This window comes from Camelina sativa, chromosome 6 (assembly GCF_000633955.1).
Source record: "Camelina sativa cultivar DH55 chromosome 6, Cs, whole genome shotgun sequence".
NCBI lineage: Eukaryota > Viridiplantae > Streptophyta > Magnoliopsida > Brassicales > Brassicaceae > Camelina > Camelina sativa.
Window position 1 is genome coordinate 4,105,279 of NC_025690.1, and position 17,952 is coordinate 4,123,230.

The following is a 17,952-nucleotide window of genomic DNA, read 5'->3' on the forward strand; positions in this document are numbered from 1 at the left end:
ATATTATAATTATCAAAGAGCTTTTTTTACGATCTTACCAAAAAAAAAAGAGCTTTTTTTACGAAAGAGAGAAAAGGTACCCACCCTCAGTTGCTGGGGAGATTCAAGCTTAATTTAGAATTCTTCAGAAATCAGAATCAAAAAAAAAAAAAAAAACTTACTTTAAATATTGGAATAATAAAGGGATACGATTTGTTAATATATATCTATATATATTTTTTTTTCCGAGGCAACGACAAAGCCATGTTCGGTTCATCTTCAAGAATCGCCGATAAAAACTCGAAAAGGCCAAAAAAAAATGTTAGGATTAATAAATATAAAAATGTGATTATATTATCTTTCAAGTGTGACTGTGCGCGAGACTATGCGTGGAAGAAAAGTAATTTTCAAATCTAAGAAGAGACAAAAAATTATAAAGTTTCTTCTTGAAAATTTAAAAGAAAGAAATGGTGGTCATATTTTCTAATCTAAAAAAGAAAAGCTTTAATTGTATGGAAAACATATTAAATTACTCAGGCATATACTGTAGATTGGAATATTCTACACTGCCCTATATTGTTTTTTCTATAATAAAAGTTTNTTTTTTTTTTTTTTTTTTTTTTTTTTTTTTTTTTTTTTTTTTTTTTTTTGACAAAATGTTTATCTTTCATTAGAGTCATTTAGTTTAGCTTTTATGTAGATAGTGCCATTGTGGCTTCGTCTATGTGTCTGCATTATGATAAAGTCGAATTAACTTGCAACAAAGTTCTTACAAATCCTATTAAACTATATTTCTATGTGTTTAATGCATTCTTAAAAAAAAAAGGAAAAAAAAAAAAGAAAAAGAGTTTGAATGTGAATGAACTGCATATAGAGGTTCGCTCTAGCCACCCTCTCTCTGGCACAACCACCGAGGCACCTTCTTCTGGCAGTTTTGAGTCCGATCAGCGTCGCTGTTTCTTTGTTTCTTCATCTCCACTGCCCCCTTGCTCTCTCTTGTCCGTTTAGTTCTTGTTTCAGCTTCATTGGAGACCTTTTGAGATTCCAGATCTCACCTCCGACCATTCTCCAGCTTCAACCCCCTCCCTCTCCTCCGCATATGGTGTCTCTCCTTGGTGAGCCTGCTCCATCGAGATCCTAGTCATCTGTTACTGCCTCTGAGAGCCATTATTGCCCCACTAGCTTCGGTTTTTGTCTCTCTTACCATCTCACTTCGCTGTCAACCTCAACATCTTACCGCTCCTCGGATTTTGATCCCCTCGCCAAGGCTTTTACTTGATTGCAGTTGGACGGGAGTTTTGTTCTGACGCCGGAGACGTTGAAGATTTTGACAAAGCAACCTACATCCTCGACATCCTCTCTTTCTCTCTTGTTATTCCTTTGGCCCAGGTTGTATTCTCGTTCTTATCTTGGAACCCTGGAAGTTAGTTCCCTTCGGATAAACCATGATTTATATCTGATCTGGAAGTCCCCTAGACCCGATTATAGCTTCATATCAAAGTCAAATTGGTTAGTATAAGTTTACCCTGCTTGGTCAAGTCGAGTTTTACTCGGTAGCAGAACAATTGATGCACTTATTTGTCTTGAAAACTTCTTGTGTCATGGCCAGTTGTTTGGTTTGGTTTGGATGATTGTTTGGCTGTGTTTCATTAGTATGTCTGTCCCGCCAGTCGGGCTTGTTTTATTGCCTGCATCCTTTGCACCTTTACCATATCTATCACCAACAATCTGACTGTCGCAGTGTCAAAATGTAACTAGGTCTGATCTGCACTCCACTCTTCCCCACCCTAGTCAACAGTTATTTAGCTTAAGGTCTCCATTAGTTCGAAGACTACTAGTGAACCTTAAGTCATTTTTGTTGCTAGATTGGTTGAAGAGTCCTCTGAAAACCATGTTACCAGAAGCATATAGGAATGTAATTTCTGAAGGAAATAACTTATTGAAACTTGGCATTATGATCCTACCTCCAGGGAGTGAGGATTACCTCTGTTTCATCTGCCTCCTCCCTTTACCTTGCCTATTGATTATGTTCTCCAATCTGCATTTCATCAACTTCTTGAAGTTCCCTCAATCTAGCCTGAAGATTCGGGGAATTATGACCTCTGCTCAAGGAAACAAAGGTTACCTCAATCTCTTCAAGCATCTCTACCCCACCATTAGAACCGCCACCAACTTAGTAGTGACCGGTTTTCATAGCATTCACAAACTTGCTCGAACCCCTGACAAAGCTCTACCTAGAGTGGTTCTTCCCACCCCGGTGAGAATGTCAGCTTTGTCTGCTTCTTTGCCATCCAATCCTCGATTGAAGGAAGTGGCCATCTTCCCTTCCATTGGCTTGCTCTTGGAAGTAGCTTTGATATGCATTGATCTCACATGTTCCAGTAAGCTATCTAGCTTGTGGTCTATAGCTCTCAAGCCCTTAATATTATTTGCTCCTATTTTTTTTTGTTACTTTGTTGTTTTAAACTTTGGAGAATGCCCCCTATGTTATCTTTTAAGCTACCCTACTCCTCTTGTATGTTACTCTTTCAATAGTGAATGATAACATCTGTTTGTTCAAAAAAAGAAAACAAAGAAAAAAGAGAGTTATTATTACTCAGTCCTTGCAATCTCCTATGATTTTTTTTTTAACCCTTCCTATGATTATATATATATAAAGTTAACTTTTCTCTCTTTTCTTTCCTCCACATCATCGTCCACCTAATCAATATTTTATTTATTTTTGCATTAAAAAATACTATTTTAAAGAATCAATAATTACTTATTTATTATTTATAATTAATAATACTTAAAAACAAATTAAATAAAATTAATTAAATGTTAAAATAGTATAAGTGTTCACGAAAGCGCTAGGCGGTATCTGGGCGGTAACCCAGCGCCTAGCGCCTAGAACGCTTAGTCGGAGCCTAGACGGTTTTACGCGGTTTAGGCGTTTACAACATAAAACATTATATATATATAATTATATCAAAATATATGTTATAAAAATAAAAAAATTATAAATTATAAACAAAAGTAAGAAAAATACATTTATTTAAGTTATATTAACAGCATATAAATGTTTATAATTACGTATATAGATATAAAACATAATAATTTAAAAATGAAAAATAAATATTAAAATAAATTTATATAATTTTAAGCGGTTTAGGCGGTCCTCTAGGCGTCTGCTGAGCACCTAGGGCCTAGACAGCGCCTAGGCGGCCGCCTAGACCGCTTTCTTGAACAACTGGTATAAACAATAACATAATTTTTTTAATAAATTATAAAAATAATAACTATATAAAAATAAATTAAGTAAAATAAATGAAAATTTTAAAATATTAAAAATAATACTATGAATTTGTTACAGTAATAGTGTTATTATTAAAATTATAACCAAAAAATGATCATATTCCAAAATTTATAATGGGTTAATGAGTTTAGAATGGAAGTAAGATTTTAATGCATGGTGGAGTAAAAAAACAATTTATGTAATTGTATTTATAAAAATCTAAACAGAAAAATAAAATTGAAGTGGAACATTAGTTTCTAAGAAACATATACTACAAAGATTTATTATTAAATTTGACTTATAAAAAATAAAAAATTAGGGAAATATTTTTAGTCAAGTGGTAACAGCACCACTTCTGCGACCGAACCCACCAAAGTTTGACTCCACTAAGTCGTGTTACCTTGCGTAATAGAGATTGATCTTGTCGATTCAATGATGACAGAAAAAAAATTACTTAACTCAATTTAAAAGTTTTAATCTAAAACAAAGATATTGTAAGAGTCACATTTGTTTTTGGGAAAACTATGAAAAATAGTTTGGAAAAGATAATCTATCTAAAAAAATAAAATCAATGGTCAGAAAATATAGAAAAAATGAACATCTTAAAAAAAAATCAATTTTAGTGTGAACATGTTTTTTTATTGAACAGATATTCATTGTCAGGTTTAAAAGTTTCCCCATTTAGACATTATTGACTTGGTCGAAATTCTATTATGGCAGATGATGCACTTGAACAACCCCATTGTAGCGACATAGCACTAAAATTGTTCATCAAACTTTGTATATTTGCATTTAATGTGGGATATCGATATGTTTAAATGGTCTCTATAATTAGGTCAACAATCGACATTCAACATTAGAACTTTTAAAAAGATGTTTTCCTGGGATATGATTATAGAATGAACTCTTCTAAGGATAAAAAGAAGAAAATTATCGACAATATTGTTTACTTTTCCAGTGAGGTTCTTAAGTCATTTTTTGTTATCACGTGATATATTGTTGATTTGTCAGAAAAAAATTATTTCCACACTAGACAATATATGACATATATAGATTAGTAAAATAAGTACAGTTTTTATACAGATTTATCTTTTAATCTTGAAATAATTATATTTATATTCAATGATTCTTATTAAGAAAAAATTTAAATAAAATCTCACGCAAATAGATATAACAAAATAAATATTATCTAACAATATATCACTTAGTAAAGTAAGTTTAGTGTTTATATAGATTTATACTAAAAAGTTTGAATAATTATATTTGAGCTCAACAACTTATATTGATTAAAAATATTAAATTAAAATCTCGCGCGTGCGCATGTCTAAATTCTAGTATTTTATATATACATCATAATACCCAGGGAAAAAACACAAATAATATTATACATTCCCTATGTTTCTTATGGGTTAAATACTTAAATCAAAAGCCAAAATTGAAGTCTTTAAACTATCGCATTTAGTTTCTTTGATTGTTTCCAACATAATATCATATGCATCAAATTTTTATGTTTCGTGTTAAGAAAATTATCAAAACTTTTATTATATACTAGATTAGGACCTGCATGATATGCAAGTTTTAAATTGTCAAATAAAAATAAATAAAATGATATATTAATATTTTGCTATAAATAAAAACTACTTTTCTAAAGTAAATGTATAGAAATATTTTTTAGTTAGGAAAAAAATTATATTCCCGTAGATGTAATTTGTTTTTTCTTCATTTTTACACTAATACACTAACTTATACTTTTATATTTTAAATTTATTATATAAATTATTAACATAATCTAAAATAAATTATCAGCAACCAAAAGTTTTGCCAAACATTCAAAATGAATATCATTATTGCCAAATTTCAAAAACATTCCACGATTTATTTATATAATATTTTACATGCAAACAACTCGTGAAAGCATATCTTATTAACATCCACATACAATTTAACTTTAAGTTTTACACAAAGAATGTGTTCATACACCAAAAAATATTTTATTGTTAAAATATATCACCACCTATACAATGTGTCTATGAACAAATTGAACCAATTTTATGTCCCTTTGCTTTCACTTTGTGAAACGACCCGACCTGTTTTTAAAAAAAAAAAAATAATAACTAAATATAATAATAATAATAATAATCTACACTAGTAGTCTCATATCCACTAGCCACTTAACCACACCAATCAACAGCTGACAACCCAACTCAACCAATATTCAATAAATAACCAATAACCAATAATCAATATAGCAACACATAATAAATATCCAAACATCATGAATCAAAGAACTTGCAATCCTAAACAATGTTCTAATGACTCAACTCTAACAACCTAGCAAGCCGGACAACAACCAAGTGAATCACTAGAACATCCTCCTCTTCATTGCGTTGATTCCACAATCACACTTTGCCTTTACCTGCACCACAAACACAAATTGCAATGCATGAGTATTTAATAAACACTCAGTAAGGCAATCCTCCCATCTACTGGGCTATACACACAAGCAATAGAGACATCTCTAACCATCAACCAACAATCAATAACCAAACAACAACAAACATGACTCTGCATCGACCGACACTAACCATGCATCGACCGACACCAAATGAGGTTGCATTGACCGACACTCACACTGCATCGACCGACACATGCTCGACATTACGCAAAATCCCTAATTTCATCGACCGACGCCTCCACATGGCATCGACCAATGCTCCTAGGTCAATTCGTGTCATCCTCGCGTTGCATCGACTGACACACAGAGTGCATAGACCGACGCACATGCCGAGCATCGTTTTCCCCAAAGCTTCTCATCGGATCTTCGTTCCTACAACCATCAAACATGATCCCAAGCCACAAGAAAGCCTCACAAAGTTCAAAATATCATTCTAACAAGCCACACAACACATAAACAAGCAGATCAGAGAAATCTCCAGCCTAGATAAGTCATGGTCATGCACTTACCTTTGCCATAAAAGATTCTGCACCTCAAACAAGCAATAACACGCTCCTAGGAAGCTCCTACAATGATTCCAGCTACAGATCTCTACAGAAACGGCCTCAAAATCCAAGAATCTCACCAAGAACACTCAAGAAAACTTTAAAAAAATTCTCTCTTTTCTTTTCTCCCAAAAACGGCCAAACCTCGGCCACAACACGGCAAAACCCTTTTATAAGCGGTTTCAGGTTTTTGCTAACTCCAAAACGCAACGTTTAACTTAAACTCGTCCGCACAAAACCGACCTTGCATCGACCGATGCACCCTCTAAACCGGGATTCGGGTTCGCGGATATTACACTTTGACATAGTTTATTTGCTATCACTTTGACATAGTTCCTTTGCTTTCATTTTGACATAGTTCCTTTAACCACTAAAATTGTTTTGTGTCATAGTTTCTTTAACCATTAAAATTGTTTACTCACAAAAAAACTTAGAAAAATATGTATTTCCACCATTGCAATGAGTTTATAACCAACACAATAAAAATTGAGAAATTAACAAAAAAAAAGAAGCTTATTTGACATAATAAAAATAAAAAATTGAAAATTATAAGCAAAATGACATATGAGACTTGGATAATTCATATATATAAATAGAAACTAAAAATAACACAACATAAAAAAATAATTTTCAGAAATAATTTTTTTCGAAATTACATATCCTTAACTTAAAAAATAAATAGAAAACTTTATTTTAAAGCATCACAGATTTCTAATTTGAAAATCAAATTGAAGTAAATAATGTAAAACCTAAAAACACTATATTAATAAGATAAAAAAATATTAAGAAGAAGGAATATAATCAAATACTAATAATTCAAATCCTTAACAGAAAACAAAATTTGACTAAAAACATAGAAAATTTTAATTTACATCATCACATATTTATAATTGATAATGAAATTGAAATAAGTAATAAAATATTTTAAATTAAATCATGATACATGTTACAAACATTTATACGTGTTGTAATCTCATAAATAATTTATAAGAATATATAACATAAAAATAGAATATAGTTCCAATCATGTTAATGAGTAACTTCAAAATGAAGTTTTGTATAATGACATGTGGTTTTATTAGGTTGAGGAGATATTTTTACACTTGTCAACATCTTAAATTGATGACTTGACATATATGATGATAACGTTGACGACTAAATTTGAAAACAAAAATTTATAATTTACATGATGAAATTGTTAGTTTTCCATTTCTAAACTTTTTGACACGTGTAAAATCTTATCGATAGACTTGACACTTGTTTCGATCATGTTAATAACTAAATTGAAACCAACATTTATATATGTCTTACTTATTATATAAATACAAAAAAAAATCTAGCAGAATTAGATTAATAATTATAAATTAGTTCAATTTTCTATATATAAAAAGTTATTTATTGTTACTTATGTATAGATTTCCTTTTTATGATAGATTTAGAACTTTTAATAAGACATATGCTCAATTTCCTTACAATGATAGGTAAATTTTTCCTTTTTGCATTTGGATTAGTTTTTTTTTGTTTGGTAAATATTTTTTAACTTTTTTTTCTAGCGATTAACTTAGACATGAATCAAAATCTAAGATTGTTAATTTGACACTTGTCGTGATCATGTTAAACAATAATCTGGACACATATAAAAATGTTAGATATACAATTGACACGTGTCACGATCTTGTTAATGAGTAACTTTGACATCAAACTTTTTATAATAAGATTAACTAAACCTATTTTTTAGCATTTTATGGTTATTTTGTCTGGTATTATTCAATAAAAGTTATATAGCATCAGTTGAGCCTCATATATATATACTAGATATGGACCCGCCCGATGTGCGGGTTTTAAAATTTTGTAAATAAAATAAAATTTAATAAAAATATAGTATTTAAATTTGTTGTACGTTATTTATAATTTTTTTTGCTATAATACACTGATTTATATCCATTTATAATTTTTATGTATGTTACCATTAAAAGTGTATTTTTTACATCTAAGTATATTGTATGTTATTAATATATTCTTTACCACCACCTAGAAAAATATCTATATAAACACTTAAACCTATTATATGTCTATTTGTTTTCACTTATGCATAGTTTCCTTAATCACTAAAATTGTTGGTTGAAGAAACTTTTCGAATAAAAAATATATTACATAGTATACTAATCAATGTATCATCAAAATAGTGTATGACCAACCATGGAGAGAACCGCGGCTCCACCCTCTTTCCTTATGGAGAGAATCTTGCTTTCAACTTCCTCTACTAGGAAGAGAACTTTGGCTCAGTCTTCCTTCTTGGGAAGATAACCTTGCATTCATCACACCTCTTCCACCATAAAGAGAACCTTGGCTCTGCCCTCCTCATGTGTGGAAAGAACATGTTCACGTCTGTTAACTATTTCAAAATGGCATGCTCCAGTGACCAATAAAACTAAAAGCCATTTTCCAACGTCACAAAATCTTTTGATAGTAACTAATGTTAAATTTCCCAATGCATTCGTGAAAAAGTCTTTGACACATCATGATGTAGCCTATATTTCCAAGCTCCTTTGGATCTATCAAAAACGGTTTATGTTTTTCCAATCTATCTATCTATGTTTGTTGTAATCTTGTGTTTGAGTAGTCATTTTATCCAACCAATAGGTTGATAAGGTTTTACTCTTTATCTCCCTTTGGGATTGAATTTGCATTAAAAAAATAGGTTTACGACCAACCAATTAAGGTTGAGAAATTAGAAGAAAATTATTTTGACATAGTTAAAGAATAGATATAAAATTATAAGCACAATAATATATGAATCTCAAATCAAAGATGAAAATATAAATTAAATAAAACAATCTAACAACATTACAATAAAATAAGTAAATAATGTTATAATTCAAACTTTATGAAACATTTAATCTCCTTATAATTATTTTTTTAAATTATTTCATTTTTGTAATTTTTTTTAATTATCTTTTTATATTATTAATATTGTTTAAACAATTTTTTGTTTTTTATCATAATCTCAAATCTCTCCTATTAAATATTAAATTTTACATATGTCAAAATCTCTGATTAATAACTTCACACGTGTCAAAATCCTGTTAGTGGCTAACTTTCAAAACCCAACTTTATATAATAAGATATATAAGATTATGCGGTCATCTTTTTCCAAAAATATATTGTTTAAAAGTTTAATTCATTATAAAAAAATCCTTTAATTATACTAAATTCGGAGGTTTTCAGATAGTAAAAAAAAACATGATAAAGTATTGCATTCCAATTTTAATAAACATTTATGGATTATAAGCGGCAACAGATAACTCAATTTGTTTCTCTATTTGCGTTTTCTTATAAATTTGCTAATAATGTTAGCAAAGTAAAAGATATCTTTTGTATTGTAAAATACGATAAATATTAAAGAACAATGAAGATCACATAATACGCATAATTGGGGAAGAGTGTGGCACACTGGCGTGGTGGCAACTTTAGACTTAATAGATCTCTGTCTATTATATTCAAGTCAATATCGTCATTTTCTTTGTCCTCGACTCCTTTCTCAATGGTAGGGGTAACTGATGTTCCATTTCCCCGATTGAGTGATATATATACGTTTTCTTTATGCTTTATGATCTAAAATTTAGGGTTTAGGGAGGATGGTGGTTCTTCTTATTTATTTTTATATAACTGTAATGTCAATGAAAATGAAATGTTTAGGAATTACGTACATCAGGTAAAGGCTATGGTTTTTGTAACTCTTCATTTTTCCCTGGTATATTTTCATACTAGCTAGACCACTATCACGAGAAACGGGGACTATAGTAAGTAACATAAAAGAAAACAGTTTACATTTGTTAGCTAGTGCTCGTTTAGTATAAGGCATTTACATGATCAGAACGGTAAGACTTATAATTAGTGGTAGAAAACTAAAAATAGAAATGGTATAGTAACAATGACGAATTTTTTAGCCGTTAGATTGAAAGAGTTAGTCCATTTATGTTTACAGAGATGACTCAATAGACTACTTACAAATATAAATGTTTTTTTTTTTTTGTTTTTGGCAACCTTACAAATATAAATGTTATGTCTATAACATAAGTCAAAAAGTAATGTCATTCTTTCTGCAATTAATATTTTCCAAAACAGCCTAAATTTTTAGATTAGAAATATATTAAAGCGTGGTCCTATTCCTATAATCCCAAATCATGAACGATAGCCAAAGAACTTACGTAGTACTACGTATGGAATATTTTACATAAACATGATTTTCTGAATCATTACACATACAAAATTATTGAATATAAAAAATTTGGATAATGACAATAAGAAGTCGACATCATCATATAACTAATTCTGAAAGTTAGTCCACTACAGAAATTAAATGTAAAATAACCCAACCCAAATGCCCACAAGTCGTATCCGGTGCAGGTAGGCTACCAAATGTGTTATTAAAATTTTTAATACCATTTGATCTTGGTAAGAAAATTTGTTTTTAATGCGTTTGTAATTTCGTGACTTGCTCTCAATAGCAATTAGTTACTATATTATTGTGTTGGATATCTTGCTCTCAATTGCGATAATGGTGACTCACTACGAAATTAATTCTTCCATAACTAGATATCCAACACAAGAAGGGCAGCATCAAAAATAAAACTATAAAACAATATTGCGACGGCACTCATTACATTTCATAAAATGAAAATGATTTAAAAGCGTATACCTAGCAAGTTATTTAACGGTTCAAAAAACATATAATTATATATGTTGTACTGATAAAATAATAAAAGAAATAGCTATAATGAAGATGGCTTGCTGCACCTTCTAAACAACTTTTACTAAAGACTTATATGTAAAAGTATATTGATTTACGAATTTCCCCATTTAAATCATAGATTAACTAACAAAAAAGTGTTGATAACTTTATGTAAAGACTCATGGGAGATCGACAACTGCGTTATCTGCCAATCTTAAGACTTCGTTAGTTGCATCAAATCTATATATTTTTTTTTTGTCACGTATAGATTTTTTAAACTCATAAACCAAAAGCACCTTTATCGAACCTTAAAATATATATTTTGAATGAATGCAATTTCTTTTGATATAGTAAAGAGGAAGTTCACGTAGACAGTCACCATTATCGCCTCCCACATGAAATATTTTATTCAAGATATTATAGGAGATATATATATCAACAATTTTCTAACTATTCTAACCATAAAATTATTATATAATGTATATTTTCTATATTAATGACTAACATATCCCTGTTAGCACTATCTTTTATCAACATCTACAACAGTCAGAGTCGGCGCTACATTTTAGAAGGCTACAAGCCATTATAAAAAAAAACCACTTAAAAAAAATAATGAAAAAATTGACTGTTTGAAGATTCAAACCCGGGTGGTACACTCAAACAAAAATCTATCATATCAAGCACTACCACTAGACTACAAAACAACAAAAAAATTTTGGGGCCGAAATTTTCTTATACATATTATCGGCCGCAAGCACTAGCTTTTTCAATACTTAGTAAGGCAATCCTCTCATTTACTGGACTATACATACAAGCAACTGAGAAACCATTGTTTAAAAATTAACAACAAAACACAAACAAACCAGAAAAAAACAAGCATCACGCGATGCTGAAACAGATTGGTGTCGACCAACACTACCTCAATGTCGATCGACACTAGTTCTTTGGTGTCGACCGACACCTACTTGGTGTCAATCGACACCGACTCTGCAACTCGTTCTGCACAAAGCCGAAAGTCGAAGATCCGCTTCCCAAATCCTCCAAATCGTCCGAACTCACCCAAAACTCCTGGAAACCAACAAACAACCACAAGAACACAAGAAAACAACACAAACAACAACAAATCAAGAAAAACAAAGGATTCTCGGACTTAGATAAGCCATGGTCATGCACTCACCTCTTTTGCAGGAAGTTCTGGCTCAAAAACGAAGAATCCAACACCTTAAGAAACTTCTCCTTCGTTCCCAGAAATAGCACTCCTTCCCTTAGCAACAGATCTCACCAAAATCACCAAGAACAATCCCAAAAACCTCTCAACTTACAATCTCTCTCTTTTCTCTCTTTTTTCTCAAACGGTGACAAAAACTTTTTTCCCAAAACCCTGAGTTGACCTCCTCTTTAAATATGTTGGTTCGGGCTTCAATTGAATCAAACCAACCCAAAATCGACAGTTTAAATCAATCTGGTCGAACCAGAAAAGCTGGTGTCGATCGACACACCCTTGGTGTTGATTGACACACCCTTGGTGTCGATCGACACCCATCCCCAAATCTCACTATTTGGTTTGAGGATGTTACAATTCTCCCCTACCAACAAGGATTCATACTCGAATCTCGGAGCATCGTCCATCCACCAAAAACCTCCTTGCAACCGTCACCACGGCCCGCACATCCTCTGATTGGACTAAACACCGTCAACCAAGGTTCTCCGTAGCACTGTCGCAACAGCCCACACATCTACGTGACCCAACGGTCCACAAAACCCTGACCCCACTGGTCATCACAACCCAAAACATGAGATCACTCCCGACCTCTAAGGTCTACATCCAGTCATTATGCTCATAACCACGTTCTATACATTGTTTGCTCTCTCACTCATACATTCTCGGGTCGCAACCTTCGAATTGCACCGCCTGCACTATCAGACCGTCGTCCTCAAGCCATACCGTCTAACTCTCAGATCGTCACCCTCGAGATCTTGGTACCAAGGGAACTACTCATCCCCTCCGGGGAACTAATCATCCCCTAGGAGAACTAATCATCTCCTCTGCCGCTCTCAAGGTCACAAGGCCGCGGTGCACAAGGGGAACTAATCATCTCCTCAGGAAAACTAATCATCTCCTCAGGAGAACTAATCATATCCTCCGGAGAACTAATCATCTCCCCAGGATAACTAATCATCCCTTCATGAGCAAACAAGTCCTAACGTCTATAAGCATCTCCTGACCGAAACTACCTCCCATGGTTCGCGTAACACATCGAAATGTCTTACCAACCACCATATTCCCTGACCGGAATATCACCACCATCATGACCACTCCTCAGGCCAACTCTAAAACATCTCAACCATTCGGGTGTTTACACACACCCTTTCCAAAAATATACAAATTCTAACTATTCATAGAACTTTCTATTTGTTTGCAACCGCACTTTTCATAAATAGGCAAGCTATTCATAAAACTTCCCATTTTTAGAACCCGCATATTCTCTTAGCACCGTGACATCGCCAATCCAAAAATCCTTGAGAACTAATCATTTCATCAGTGACCACTCTTCCGGTCAACCTCTAAATATTTCCGCCACTCCGGCATTTCACATCCTCTTTCCAAAAATAGACAAGTCCTAACTATTCATAGAACTTTCCATTTTTAGGAACTTTCCTATTTTGGAACTTCTATTTATGAAAACTTTCCTTTTCTGGAACTTTATATTTATGGAAACTTTCCTTTTCAAGAATTGCATAAACATTCAACCATTACGTATCAAAAATTCCATAAGAACTAATCGTCTTATTAATTTCTTAAATGCAACCAATGTTTACAATTCCAAAATGCAAAAACTTAACAAAACCAACAAAGCAGAAAGAATCTAAACTCTAGGATTGGTGCCCGGCCCTTCCTTCGGCTGCACCCCTCCCACTGTCAACTACCGCAACCTCGGACTTTGAGGCCTGATATGTCCCACCTCCCTGCAGTAGAAGCACACTCGAATGTTCCCTTACGTCCTGCTCCTCTTGGGACAGCTTGCTAACCTGTAATCGATGCTCTCGCACCCGTAGCATCCCTGACCACCTTGGTTTGTCACCGCCGTCTCCTCCAGCTTCCTCTTATGCCTTTGCTCCGACTTGCTATCCTAGCTCGGAATGCTCGGTTCCAATGTCTCCTATGTCTGAATGGTAGGGCTAACCACCACAACCTGCTCCCTCAAATCATCCTCTATCCGGCTGTAGTCTCCACTAGCTCCGCTCTCGTAGCATAGCTCCTCACCCTGCACCGAGTCCTCAGGTCATCCCGCAGAGCCAACAAAAACCTCCGTACCTGAGCCGACTCTAGCTCCAAAGCCCGGCCTGCATACATCACGAGCCGACTGAACTCTGCATCCAACTCTCGCGGTTTGGGTCAACCCCAAGAACCGCGCTTCCATGCGATCAAGCGCCTCCTGTGGAACGTAACTTGGAGTTGAACTCCCTCACAAAATCCATCCAAGTCATATCCCGCTGCACCCTCTGTATTGTCACTGACCTCCACCACACACATGCATCTCTTGTCAGGTAATGCACTGTAAAATCCACCCTATAATGGTCGGGACACCAAAACGACTGCAAAATATCCTTCATCCGCTCCCTCCACTCATCCACCACACTTAGATTTGTGCCTCCCGAGAAAGATCCCGTAGCCACATACCGTAGTTGCACCAACATCTGAACATATTGTGCATCCACTATTCCGGCCCTCGGCTGCATGCATGTCTGCCCTCCAGCCACAGGCCGCACCGTTGGAACCTGCCCACCAACCACTGGCGGCACTACTGGAACCTGCCCACCAACCACTGGCGGCACTGCTGCTGAAACCTACCTACCAACCACTGGCGGCACTGCTGCTGGAAGCTGCACCAACACCTTTGCTAGCAAGCCCATCAGGACATCCTCCCTACCTGGAGCACCCTCCGCTGGAACCCTCACTCCCGGGGCAACAACGTGACCGACACCGGGCCCATCAGCCCTGCCGTCACCCAAACCATCCTGGTCTCCAGACACTCTAGGATGAACCTCTGACTCTGCCACCTCCTCACTGGCCATGCTCTGGGTCACACTCTCATTGGCCTCGTGAACCTGACCCCGTCTCCGACCACGCCCACGACCACGACCACACCTGCGACCAACAACATCCCCACCTCTAACCATCTGTACCACCAACAAAAGAAGGCTAAGCAACCAAAACGACTCCTAACTACACAAGGAACACAACTCACCGTGGAATCTCATTGAAGTCTCAAAGAGGATGATACTAGGACTCCATACCACATGCAAATTTACTAACTACTCATAATCAATTCCATCACACAACATCATGCATCCAGCAACAGGAAATAATTCAACCAATTAAATTCCTAAACCGCTCTAACCATCCACTTAACCGTCCTAGAACCGTAAGGGCTCTAATACCAAATTGAAACAACCCGACCCATTTTTTTTAATAACAATATATAATTAAGCATCCCATACTACTTAATTAAACCAATCATATCTCAATACATCATTAAACCAGCAACAACCAATATACACAACGGAAACATACCAACAATACAAAACCAATACATCATCAATACAATAACATTCCTAAGCATTGTATCCAACAACCTAACATAACTCTAACCAATGTTCCAACATAAACAATATAACAAAGACCATCAACATATAGACGAGACCCTAGATCATCCTCCTCCTCATCGCCATGATTCCATGTCACATACCTACACACCACAAACAACAATTGAGATGCGTAAGTATTATCATAAATACTTAGTGAGGCAATCCTGCCATCTATTGGGCTATACACACAAGTAACTGAGAAACCATTTTTTAACAATTAACAACCAAACACAAACAAACCAGGAAAAAACAAGCATTAGCCGCTGCAGAAACAGATTGGTGTCGACCGACACTACCTCAGTGTAGATCAACACTAGTTCTTTGGTGTCGACTGACACCGAGTCTGCAAATCGTTCTGCAAGAAGCCGAAAGTCGAAGATCTGCTTCCCAAATCCTCCAAACCGTCCGAAACTCACCCAAAACTCCTAGAAACTCATGGAAACCAACAACCAGCCACCAACAACCAACCACAAGAACACAAGAAAACAACACAAACAACAACAAATCAAGCAAAACAAAGGATTCTCATACTTAGATAAGTCATGGTCATGCACTCACCTCTTTTGCAGGAAGTTCTGGCTCAAAAACAAAGAATCCAACACCTTAAGAAACTTCTCCTTCGTTCCCAGCAATATCACTCCCTCCCTTAGCAACAGATCTCACCAAAACCACTAAGAACAATCCCAAAAACCTCTCAACTCACAAGCTCTCTCTTTTTTCTCAAAAGGCGACAAAAGCTTCTTTCCCAAAACCTTGAGTCGACCTCTTTAAATATGTCGGTTTGGATTTCAATTGAACCAAACCGATCCAAAATTGACAATTTAAATCAATCTAGTCGAACCAGAAAAGCTGGTGTCGATCGACACACCCTTGTTGTTGATCGACACCCATCCTTAAATCTTACTATTTGGTTTGCGGATGTTACACTTGTACTCGTGGTCGGCTCTAGCTACCACCACCTCCGGCCAACATCCACCACCAAGTTCCGGCCACCGTCCACCACCCAGCTCCGGCCATCGTCCACCACCCAACTCTGGCCACCAACTCCGGTCACATCTGGCGGCCACCCTTAACCACCATCCCACCAAACCATCAACACCCTAATTGGTAATTTTTACTATCCCTTATTTTATTTACTTAATTTTTTGAATTAACATGCTATATTCTTAAATACATTTTCAATTTTGGCTACCACACAAATTCACCCATTTTCATATCCCTTGAATATTATGCGCGGAACATTTTTTTTCTTTCGATTCTTTGGTTATCAAACAATACCACCAAAATTAACCAAATTAATAATCGGTTTGATCAATTTGGTTGTCGGTTTATTTTCATTATTTTTTGAATTGACCTGATTTCTAGGTTTTTCGGTTAAAATCAGGTAAAACCAGTTAGAATGGATAACATCGATTCGGAAATATGTATATTATGGTTTGATTTTCTTTAGTTTCTGTATAGTTTTGGTAAGAAAAAATGGGTAACCGGTTTGGTTTTTCAAACTGAACTAACAATAAATCGAACACAATTCAAAATCCTGCCGTATTGAATGAATTGCTTAACCGATTTTGAACCGAAGCCTCCGGTTCTGTTCGGTTCGGACAAAAACCGCATCCTGTATATTGAAAAAGAAAACTCCAAAACAAGAAAACGTTTCACTTATAATGGGCCTTATCAAACCAACTTAGCCCAGATCATTCATCTTACCCATGCAAAAAATACCCGAACCCGTATATCAAACCGGGTTTCATATCTTGACCCGGAATTGATCTTCCACTAACCTAGAAATTGGGGGGGAATTGAATCTTATCCACAATTCAATCTCTCATATCTTCTTCTTCTCCAACCTCGCGACGCTTTAATGGCGGCTTCGTTCTCACTCACGAGCTTCATCTCCTTCATCTCACCATTCAAATCTCAAACCAAACCTACTCCGCCACCGAACCTCACTCTTCCTTCCCCGACTATCTCCCAGAGGCGAAGAAATGATCTCGCCATCGAATCAATGGCGGTCGAAGAGTCTTCTTCCACCGCATCTTCGCTTTCCTCTGAGCTTGCTTCCGTGATTTGTCCCTCGCTTGCTTACTCGAACACGCTCTTCTTCAGTTCCTCGGGATACAACGTGCAAGTGTTTGTTGAGGATAATGAGTCAGAGGAGAGGCTTGTGAATCGGTTTAGGAGAGAAGTGATGAGAACTGGTGTTATACAGGAATGTAAACGGAGGAGATACTTTGAGAATAAACAAGATGAGAAGAAGCGAAGGACTCGTGATGCTGCTAAGCGTAACAAGAAAAGGTTTCACAACTTCATTTTT

General features: G+C 35.0%; 1 protein-coding gene across 1 annotated transcript in view; it reads left to right on the forward strand.

Annotated features, from left to right (window-relative positions):
* LOC104790365 overlaps window positions 17,431-17,952 on the forward strand; it is a 4,305-nt gene continuing 3,783 nt past the window's right edge. The window contains exon 1 of the mRNA XM_010516102.2: window positions 17,431-17,933. Within this exon, the coding sequence (XP_010514404.1) occupies window positions 17,500-17,933 (434 nt within the window). The 5' untranslated portion in view covers window positions 17,431-17,499. The remainder of the gene's footprint in view (window positions 17,934-17,952) is intronic.